Raw genomic sequence first — 10754 nt, forward strand, 5'->3', positions numbered from 1 at the left:
CCAAAAGGTAGCGGTTCAAATCTCACTGCTGGGTTGGCCGTGCAAGCATCACGGTCAGTCTGGCCCATGCTATTCAATTATTCATGTCCTCCATTAGCGTGTGGCCACGGCTTGGTCAAGATGTAAAACATTTGGATGACGTAAAGCAGCTAATGAGGATGGAGATTTAGTTTCCAGTCACTCTGCCACAGGACACACAAGCAAAATGTCCTGCCAGAAAATAAACACTTGAGCAGGCGAGTAGGAGTAAAAAAAAAAATGTCGCACACAATCCCTGTGCTTCATGGTGAGGACATTACTGTATGTAAGAACTAAGATGTGCTATGTGATAAGTGTGCTTTCCTGAAAGTGCTAGACGATTCCCATTTAAAATAACAGGATCATTATGCTATGACTCCTGCTTAAAGCCTATTCACTGTAAATAAAGTGGTTCATGGCTTGTGTTCCTCCACTGTGAAAACACCCTCTCGTAGACTGGGAGATGTTGTAAATGGTTGCTTAAACAGATGGACGCGCAGCTGTGTCTGCTGGCAACATGTACGAACAACAAACACAAATAAGGAAAAATTGACAAAACAATGATCAGTGCTAGACACTAACAGATAGGAAGGTTTTTGACAACAATGACAAAGAGTCAAGCCAAGAGGAACACAGAGCAGCAATGCTTGTTATACCGATACACTTTAAATGTCATTTTCATCTGCATCATCCATCAAATGACCAAGATGGCACAGAAATGAGACAGCAGCTTGTGACTAGGAGGAAATGTCAACAAGGACAGACAAGAGACAGCTAGAAGGACACAAGAGAGTCAGTGGAGACGGATGAGACATGAGCCATTAGGCTGACAGAAAGGGGTGAGCGCACAGCATTCAGCAATCACTCCTACACACAGCACAATGTTTGTTTTCTCCTTTAATGAGTTAAAACATGGTGGCAAGTTAAAACATGAGTCAAGCATCACATGTTTTCATAACAACAATTGTAAACATCCATGATACAGTACATGCAATGAGGCTAGGCAATACATTGAGTAACAGCATGATTAATTAATAATGTTAACATCAAAAACAAAGAGGAGACATACAGAATGATGGTGATCATGATGATGGTTAAGAAAGACAAGAGTAATAAATATGGCTTAGACAGAATATTCAGAAAGACAAATAAGTGCAAAATGTGTGAGTAGAAAGTGTGATTGTGCACGTGTGTATGTGTATGTGTATGTGTATGTGTATGTCTCATGACTGTACGTAGAGTCTAACTGCTGGGTTCTCTGCATGCTTAAAACCAGCACATACAAATGTAGTCATAAGACACACCATTGGTTAGGTTGGGATGGGGGGGGGGGTCTCCTTGAAGTGAAATATGAACAGGAATATGGCACACAGACTCACAATAGGCAACAAAAGTAGTAAACCACGACCCACCAGTAACATACAGGCTGACTGAAGCAGTCAGTTCACAGTGGTAAACACCACACGGCTAGGGGGCTACCAGTCCTTAACAATTAACCCAGCCAGGACGCCATAGGATGCAAAGGGTAGACAACACCGAAACCCGAAAGACAAATACAAACGCCAGGCAGAGGAGAGACATAGGAACCATGGGAGGCAATGCACACAGGTCAGGTGCACCGGAGAGAGAGGGGGTGAGTGAGCCTGACGGACTGAGGTCAGATTGGTCTGTTTAGATAGACCCAAACTTCACTCCTCTTCTGCAGGCACGATACACATGCCGCTTCAAATAGAAATACACTAAATTGAACAAGGCAGTGTGTAGCCTTTGTCAACAAAAACAAAAAATGCATAGAGGCATGAGAAAAAGACAGCAATTCCAAAACATTTCTGTACATTCTGTGCTGGTGTTTTATGCATTTGTTTATATGTTTCAGAGCCTGAGAAATGTAAACAACTATATTAAAACACCTGAAACAGAGTGACAAGGTGCACAGAGTTCACAGCAATACTTGGATTTTTGAATATTATATGATTAAAAACGACGTAGTGCCCCCCTTTAATAACATTTGTCTTCTAGTAATACTTGCAGTCAATTCCTCTAAAACTGTACTATTGAGAACATATGCAAACAGCTTAATATGCAAACAGGCTCAAACATATCCCTGGAGCGAAATCGCAAGATTTAAAGATATTAGACACTTTGAGCCCACTGGGAAGAAGGATTTCTGAAAAACAGCACATTTGCCATGTCTCTCTAAACAGTGCCTCGTATGAGAAAGGGAGATTATTTCTGAGCTCGAGCCCAGTGTGGAGAGGGGAGAATGGACACCCCAGGACATCAGGAGCTGTCAAATGGAAACCGGTAGAAATAAATGAGGGGAGAAGAGGTCAGAGACGCTGCCCAAGGCGATCATGCAGCAGCAGCAGCCGAAAGAGCAGCAGTACGCTACGAAATAGACGAGAGAGAAAAGAGGAGGGGGGAGAAGGGAGAAAATCACTTTAGTACACAGGGACGTTGAGAGCTTAAAATCAGGACAGCACTGGTGGGAAAGGGGGTCAGAGCGATTTTAGAGAGCAGATGAAGCTACACACAGGAGATGTAACAGATTGGAGACACTGGAGGGGCTGGGGGGGCAGAGGAGGCCTCTGGGGCAGGGGGGGTAGATGGGGAGTCTGGGGCTGGGGAGGTAGATGGGGAGTCTGGGGGCGCAGGGGCAGATGGGCTGTTCTCCGCTGCAGAGGCAGGCAACTCTGAGGGATTGGTGGAATTGGCTTCTATGGTGTCTGGGGTGTTAGGTGTAGAGGGAGCATCTAAAGTACCGGAGTTTGGGGGCGAATTGGCAGCCTGAGGGGATGTGGGTGGGTTGGGTATCTGAGAGGTTATGGGTGGGTTGGATATCTGAGAGGTTATGGTGGGTAGGTTGGATATCTGAGAGGTTATGGGTGTGTTGGATATCTCAGGGGTGTTGGGAGTGTCTGTGAGAGTGGTAAGTACTAGAGTGGGTGGGTCGGATACTTGAGGGGTTGTGGGTGGGTCGGATACCTGAGGGGTGGTGGTTGGTTCTGCGAGAGTGGTAAGAGCTGGGGTTGGCAGTGTATCGGACACCTGAGTAACTGAATGTGCATTTTCCACTGGCAAGAGAAGTGGTGCATCTGCATTCAGGAGGCTTGATAGGCTACTGCCTACAGGCATAGCAGAGCTATCGGACAAAACAAGGCTTTGGGTGCTAGAATGTGAAGGCACTGCAGGGTTTTTTGGCATGTTTGGTGATGAACAGGGAGAGGGGGTACTGGGATGTGAAGGGGAAGGCAGAATGTTTGGTGCATTTGACAGAGTAGGAAGACAGTCTGGCAGCAGGGGATTAGTGGGAAGTTCTGCCTGAAGACTGACAGCCACTGATTCTCCAGACTCTGCATCACTCTGTTCTGAAATGGCAACATTGGCTTCCAGCACCTGCAGAAATATCAGTAGATGTTACAACATACTAACTGACTCACACAAACTAACACATAACTACCAGACCAATCTATCCCAAAGACACACAGACCACGACATATATCAGCACAGACACATAAAACACATTAACATCTTAAACAGGTCCACACAAATACAGATATACCGGTAAACAAACACATGTACTGACAATCACAGCTCCTGTTTAATGCTGAGAAGTACAGTACCTATGCTCACAAACTGAAGTGTGTCATGACGGACACTGAAGTGTTTTACAATAACACTCCAATATCCTTTAGTACTGACCATGGTGACCATACAGATTGACCACTCACCACCTTACCAACAGGGCCTTTTACATGAACAACCACAATACAGATACACACGGACACACACGCACAGACACAGACACAGACACACACACGAACACACACACAAACACACACACAGACACACACACACAGACACACACACACACGGACACACACTAACACACACACAAACACACACACACAGACCTTGTGGAGACCCTCCATCACCATATGTGGCATGTGTTCATTCAGCATGGCAGGGGAGATGATGACTTCATCGAAGGCCTTGTTGTCCCCCCACAGGGCGGAGTATGTGGGCTCTTCCTGACCACAACTGTCCACAGGAAGGGAGAGGAGAGTTCACATTCTCCAAAACACCACTCACACACCACAGGCATAAATCTCCATATAAACATGATCAACTGTGCTTGGTACATCTGTAAGGTTAGTCCATATTTTTTTTTTTTAAATGTACTTGCTCGTGATGAAACTGTTGGTGTTAAAAGCTGAATCTGAGCAAATGATCAAAAAATCACTTGAGTTCATCATTTGTGAAAATAGTGTGCAAAAAAAGCTGCTCAAGCAGATGCATCATTAAAGCACCTATGCGACTAACTTAAGGTTATTCAACCCTCTACTGGCCGAGTGGAGTTATTGCAGTCATGGCAAAAAGGGTTACTTTGTTTCACAGAAATTCCCAACCTACCATTTCCATTATAATTTATTCAGAAGTGCTTTGAGATTATAACGAGAAGACACTGTGAATATAAAAATTAGTATTACTATCCTATACATCAGTACATTCAAGGTTTTTTGCTGCATGCTTTAAGAACCCATTCCATGATAGCACTTGAGTTTGTATTCTGCAGCACTGAATTCCTCTGTTGTTTTCCCTTCTCCCCTTCCCCTTGATTTAATCTAACATCCACACACAACTCCTCCCCTTCACTCACTACAACTCTCTCTTTCCCTCCCTTTGTGAGGCAGTGGGCAGTGACAGTGTTGTGTCTCACCACGACTCTGGGGGGTGGTTGTGCACCACGTGGATCACCCTGCCAGGCGGGTAGAGTGGGGTGGAGGCAGACAGGGCGATGCTTAAGTCACTGGGGTGCAGCCAGAGGCGGGAGCTGGGCGGAGCCGAGCCCTGGGGCTGGGGACCGTCCTCCTCCGACGGGAACTCCGATTTGGGAATGCACTTGGTGCCGCCTGCGATGATCCTCCACTGTGACAACGCAGAGCAGACACACACACAACACACTGACAAACACATACTTCACATACACTATTAGCAGATACAGTTAGGCTCATAAGTTTTTGAACCCATGCTAAAATTGACTAAAAAGAGCAATATAAAATCATCTTTTGGAAATTGATCTTAATGCCTTAAGGTAAAAAAAATGAGGAAATATCCAACCTTTAAGGACACCAATTTTCTTTGTGAATGAATAATGATCTTCCTTAAAATGTTCTACCTTAAAATACAGGGATCATAAGTATTCACACCCCTATGTTAAATTCCCATAGAGGCAGGCAGATTTTTTTTTTTTAAAGGCCAGTTATTTCATGGATCCAGGATACTATGCATCCTGATAAAGTTCCCTTGGCCTTTGGAATTAAAAAAGCCCCACATCATCACATACCCTTCACCATATCTCACGATTGGCATGGGGTACTTTCCATAAGATCATCTCTCTAACCAGCTATTATATACACATTGAATTATACCAATCAGCAGATTTATTCAGTGATGTATACATGTGCAGTAGGCTAGTCTAAATGGGGAGTGTGAACAGACGCAGTGACAGAGAGGGAGTAGAGAGGCATGCGGCTGGGTATTGGGTAGTTTAATTCACATGAGAGGAGGTCTGGAATGAGTTTAGATTACGGAATGTAATTAAGGATTAAGGCAATTACTGTTAGTGTTAAAGTAATTAAGATAAGGATAAGATACAGTAATATATTCAGCTATCAACGGGATGAGAGGGTGTTTGTCAAGTCTGCTGTTCCAGTAGAGACATTATCAATGCATGCCGGCAATACTTAATTCATCTGAGGGAGTACTGTACTGTGTAAACTCCCCTACCAAAACACAGGTAAACACAGGTAAAACACAATTATTTGTCTGTTATCACTGGAACTGCATGTGCAGAGAGGGTGGGTCACAAAATAGAGGATCATCTGCACCAGGATCATTGACTGCAATCAGGATGTGTAACACATTCATCCTAAAATGAAACATCACTATAAAAGATAATACAATTCCAATCATTCTAGACTAAAGATTTCATCAGCCCCATAAAGAACAGTTCTTTAATTTCCCAAATAACCAGGGACCATGCCTTAACCTATGGCCTACCAAACAAGAGAGGATATAAAAGGTGAACGAAAGGGGAGAGGAAACAGACAACATGGCTACAGAAGAACAATAAATCATAAATGTTATGGTTACGGTCTCAAGCCTCTTACCGGCCTGGAGGACAACTATGGGGAAAAACAACTGACACGTTCAAAAAAATATCTATAAGGATCTATAAACGTGCGCACATGTACACAAGTTACAACCAAGAGTCTATTTCATTCCATATTAAAATCAGTATAAATTGACATTCATTTCATCATAAGTTTAACTCATGTTGCATGTAGCAGAAGAATACCAGAAATAAAATAAACTCTAATAAATGGAATAACAAAAGTCATTTGTGCTGGTAGTTCAAATGAAATGGAGAGCCGACACTCGGACACACTTGAGAACAGTGAAAGGTAAGGGGCTGGCAACAGTGACAGTGAGAGGAAAGGGGCTGGCAACAGTAACCGCACCATTGGTCTGGAGTGGCCAGGCGTCATATTTCTATAGCACATAAACATGAACACACTGGCTGTGTACAATCACAGTGGGTACCCAGGGAACGGCATAGTTTCCATGTTCAGCTCACCTTTGGCTTGTCGCTCTTTTGTAAGACTTCCAGAAGGTGACGACGGAACCCTTCTAGCTGGAATAGACCGATCCTGAGAAAACATAGAAACAATAAAGATGTGTTTCCACTACTTTATACATTCCATGGAACTCCACAAAAGCATACATATTCCCATGCGCACCAACAAAGAGGAAGCAGTTACACAAACCAGGCATCTCACCTTGGGACCAGATCCTTCCCCAACACGACTGAGGTGCAGAACTCCTTTGAGTACTCCATCGCATCCTCACTGAGACAGAGAAGGAAACAAGCAAAAGCAAGCATGTAAGAGGCTGGTGGGGGATCGCTGCAATTAACAGCAGCAGCAGCCTATTCACACACAGCAGACCAAACAACTGCAGCAGCACAGAGCTGCCAAGGGCTTCTGCATGATCCATGGTCTTATGCACTGCTAACGTAAACAAACACAGCAGAGAGCCATGTTCAGTAAACACACACTGTGCTAAACTCCAGCCAGACATCTGGAAATGCAGGATAGAAACCAACACCAACAGGGTCTGACCTATGCAATGTGTGAACGGCCTCCTGGGGAAAGTATGTGGCTTTGTGGATGAGCGCCATTTTGTAGGCTACATTTCCCTCAAGAGCCACCGGGTCTTTATACAAATATCTACCACTGTGAAGTCATACAGTACTGCGTAGGTGATCCTTTGGCATGTCATTTTGTTGGATTTGTTATATACCACTGTGAAGTCATACAGTACTGAGTGGGTAATCCTTTGGCATGTCATTTTGTTGGGTTTGTCCACTATGAAGTCATATAGTACTGTGTAGGTGATCTTTTGGCACGTCATTTTGTTGGGTTTGTTATATACCACTGTGAAGTCATACAGTACTGAGTAGGTGATCGATTGGCACATCGTTGTGTTGGGTTCGTGGGCATGTTTGATGACGGAGGGGCTCTGTGGAGCTGGGTTATTGTGATAACGTGCCAGCCTACATCCACAGGGGTCCTTGGGAAGAGGTTCATGGAGCCCGTGCCCTAATTTAAGTGCAGAATTCAAAGTAGAGCGCGCCTGGTTGCTACTATGAATCAAAACCAACAGCCTCAGGCCCTTTTGACTCACAGACACACAGCACAACCCAATCTGCGCTACAGCAGGGCCGCTGTGTAGGTTTTCCACATACACCATTATCTGGTCTTACCTAGCTACAGGCTAATTTACCTTGCAAATCCAGTTCCACGCTGAGGACTAAGGTGAACGGGTTCAGTGAGTCAATCTACAAGAGAGCCTTTGCGTGACTCAATACGCTGTGAGTAACTATGCCCCGGTCTAGCCAACAACTAGCCCTGTCCACTTCTTAAGTATTTTTTTTGTTTACATTCAGTCTTGCTCTCACCCTCCTCTTTCATTGTGTAAACACCTGTTAAGTCCAAATGTTTGCCTGTCTGGGAGATTAAAGGACTCTTTTTGCCAGACAGGATTTGTGCTAAAGCCCAGACCTAAAATAAATATATTGTGACTGGATCTCCTCCACTCGAGTCATCAAACATGGTCCCAGACAGCACTGTTGTTTCCTCCATCCCTCTCCAGGAGAGCAGGCCAAATCACGCTCATTCCTTTCCCCCCTCCCAGTGCGGCTGTGCAGGACGGACATGTCCTGAGGCCGTCCACAGAAGCAGCGGGTCCAGGTCTGCTCACCTGAGAAGGCCACCTGGGGGGGAGTAGGCGTAGCAGTGCAGGGACGGGTAGTGGGGTCGCAGCAGGAAGGACAAGATGGCTGCAGTGCCCGCGCCCAAGGAGTGGCCCACGATCACCAGACCATAATGCATTGTGCCTTTGCTCTGTGAAGTGCAGGCATCCACACACACACACACACACACACACACACACACACACATACCAATGAGAGCAGAGAGAGGAAAATCAACACTAATGCTACATATACGCATTTGCTAGCTAAGCAGACTCAAATGTAATTTTCCCTCTTATAGTCACACACACACACACACACACACACAGAGAGAGAGAGAGAGAGAGAGAGAGAGAGAGAGAGAGAGAGAGAGAGAGAGAAGAGGGCATAGCAGTGCAGAGTGTCACACTCTTTTACCAGATCTCTCCCAAAGGCCTGGGATAATATCATCTCCTGCTCCAGTTTCTTCTTGATGTACTCTGCTGAGTAAACCATGCCCTAAGGAAGACACACAGACAGGAAGGATTTCAAGTAACATAGACCCTGTGTAGAGGTCTCTCTGTGCTTTCAAGAGCTAAAAAGGAATGTAAAAGAAGAAAGAGAGAGTCTGAGAAAGTGACCCATAGCCTTGCATGTGTGTTGTTGAGAGTGCAAATATTTTGCATTCCAGCAAGTGTGTGTGTGTGTGTGTTTGCATGTGTGTGTTTTGATGTGTGTGTGTGTGTGTGTGTGTGTGTGTGTGCGTGCGTGCGTGTGTGCGTGTGTGTGTGGTCTTACCTTGTGCCCAAGCCAGGTGCCATGCTGTCCCTCTACAGGCAAACGTTCAGAGTCCCCTGTGAGATCAGTCAGTGCATCCTAGAGCAATAAGAAAGGAGGACAAGGAAAAGCAGGGGAAGCAGGGGAGAGAGAAAGGAGAGAGAGAGAGAGAGAAAAAGAAAGAGAGATAGAGAGAGAGAGAAAGTGGGGCAAATAATAATGGGAAAAGAGAGCAAGGGAGGGGGAAAGATAGAGAGATTGGTCGAGAGGGTGGGAGGAGAAAAAGGGAAGAGGGAGTATGTGTTGATGAGTGGAGATAGTGTTGGTATGTCATCGTGCACACAGTGGACACAGCTTTGTGTGTGTGTCAGGCCAGTTATCCTGGTGTGTGTGTGTGTGTCAGGCCAGTTATCCTGGTGTGTGTGTGTGTGTGTCAGGGCAGTTATCCTGGTGTGTGTATGTCAGGGCAGTTATCCTGGTGTGTGTATGTTAGGGCCGTTATCCTGGTGACCGTTGCACAAAAGTAGGATCAAGACATCCAGGATAAGTGACTGAGCTGAGTTCAATGAATCCAAAACAAGAGCGTCCAGGCTTAATTGGTTGCACAAAGACCATAAATGGTTACAGCGCTCACGTGATGTCACATTGTCGCACGGCAGGTCGGGAATGGCGAGTATATAAAAGACATAATTAAAAGGAAAGACAACACCACCACAGTGATAAAGCAAAGAAATCTTCCCTGATGACGACAGTGGTCGGCTGGTGAGGGACCAATATGTGTTAAATTAGTTAATATGCGTGCTTTAAATTTAAGTTAAATATGGCCTGCAGTGGCAGAGGAATTTGGATTTTTTTCTTTCTCTGTGGCACTAATATTCCTTCATTTTATATATAGCCTTATATATGGGAAACTATAAATTATCTAATGATTGCAGCATGATCTAAAAATCATCATTTATCCAAAATGATTGAAATTAATGATCAGAAATGTTTAAATAATGGCAGTGGGTCTAGTTATATGTGATAACAATGTGAAGTGGGCAGTGGAATAACTATTGGTTTCCGTGTGTGGTGACTGCTGACTGAGATAAGGGATGAGATTAAATAGATCCTGGAACTTACAGCCTGGTCTGAAGCAGGCTAGCTCCACAGAATAAATCTTCATGGTAACTTATACCATAACATATCTATCCTACTGCCCCCTATCCCGCTTTTGCACAACCGGATCACGGATAAATTGAGCCAGGATAACCAAGATACCGGTATCCCGGCTTAATCCCTTATCCTAGTTTTGTGCAACGGGCCCCTAGTGTGTGTATCTCAGGGCAGTTATCCTGGTGTGTGTATGTCAGGGCAGTTATCCTGGTGTGTGTATGTCAGGGCAGTTATCCTGGTTTGTGTATGTCAGGGCAGTTATCCTGGTGTGCAACATGGGTGATGACCAGCTTACTCACTTTAAGGGACAGAGTTCCTCGAATACTGATGACCACTTTTTTCTTCCCATGATCGACTGCTACGAAAAACGGAGTCTCGTACACCTGGGACAACACAATGATGTGCAAATACATTTTTGTCATATTCATTTAAGTTTCATATCCATACTTGGCAGACTCATTCTTTTTTCCTTGTCAGTAATACATCAGAGTTTACAATCAAAAAAAAA

General features: G+C 44.7%; 1 protein-coding gene across 4 annotated transcripts in view; it reads right to left on the reverse strand.

Annotated features, from left to right (window-relative positions):
• Positions 1-10754, reverse strand: part of dagla (diacylglycerol lipase, alpha) — a 42432-nt gene that overhangs the window by 5947 nt on the left and 25731 nt on the right. For 3 of the 4 annotated variants that reach the window (XM_048262593.1, XM_048262592.1, XM_048262594.1), the window contains 8 exons: positions 10546-10629; positions 9113-9190; positions 8753-8833; positions 8344-8486; positions 6861-6929; positions 6659-6731; positions 4739-4947; positions 3933-4059 (listed from right to left, as the gene is read on the reverse strand). In XM_048262593.1, coding sequence (XP_048118550.1) covers positions 3933-4059; positions 4739-4947; positions 6659-6731; positions 6861-6929; positions 8344-8486; positions 8753-8833; positions 9113-9190; positions 10546-10629 — 864 coding nt within the window. Of the gene's footprint in view, positions 1-900; positions 3415-3932; positions 4060-4738; positions 4948-6658; positions 6732-6860; positions 6930-8343; positions 8487-8752; positions 8834-9112; positions 9191-10545; positions 10630-10754 lie in introns of those variants that run through there. The other variant, XM_048262595.1, reaches the window with a different exon arrangement.

The sequence above is a fragment of the Alosa alosa genome, chromosome 14 (assembly GCF_017589495.1).
Source record: "Alosa alosa isolate M-15738 ecotype Scorff River chromosome 14, AALO_Geno_1.1, whole genome shotgun sequence".
NCBI classification, from domain to species: Eukaryota; Metazoa; Chordata; class Actinopteri; order Clupeiformes; family Clupeidae; genus Alosa; species Alosa alosa.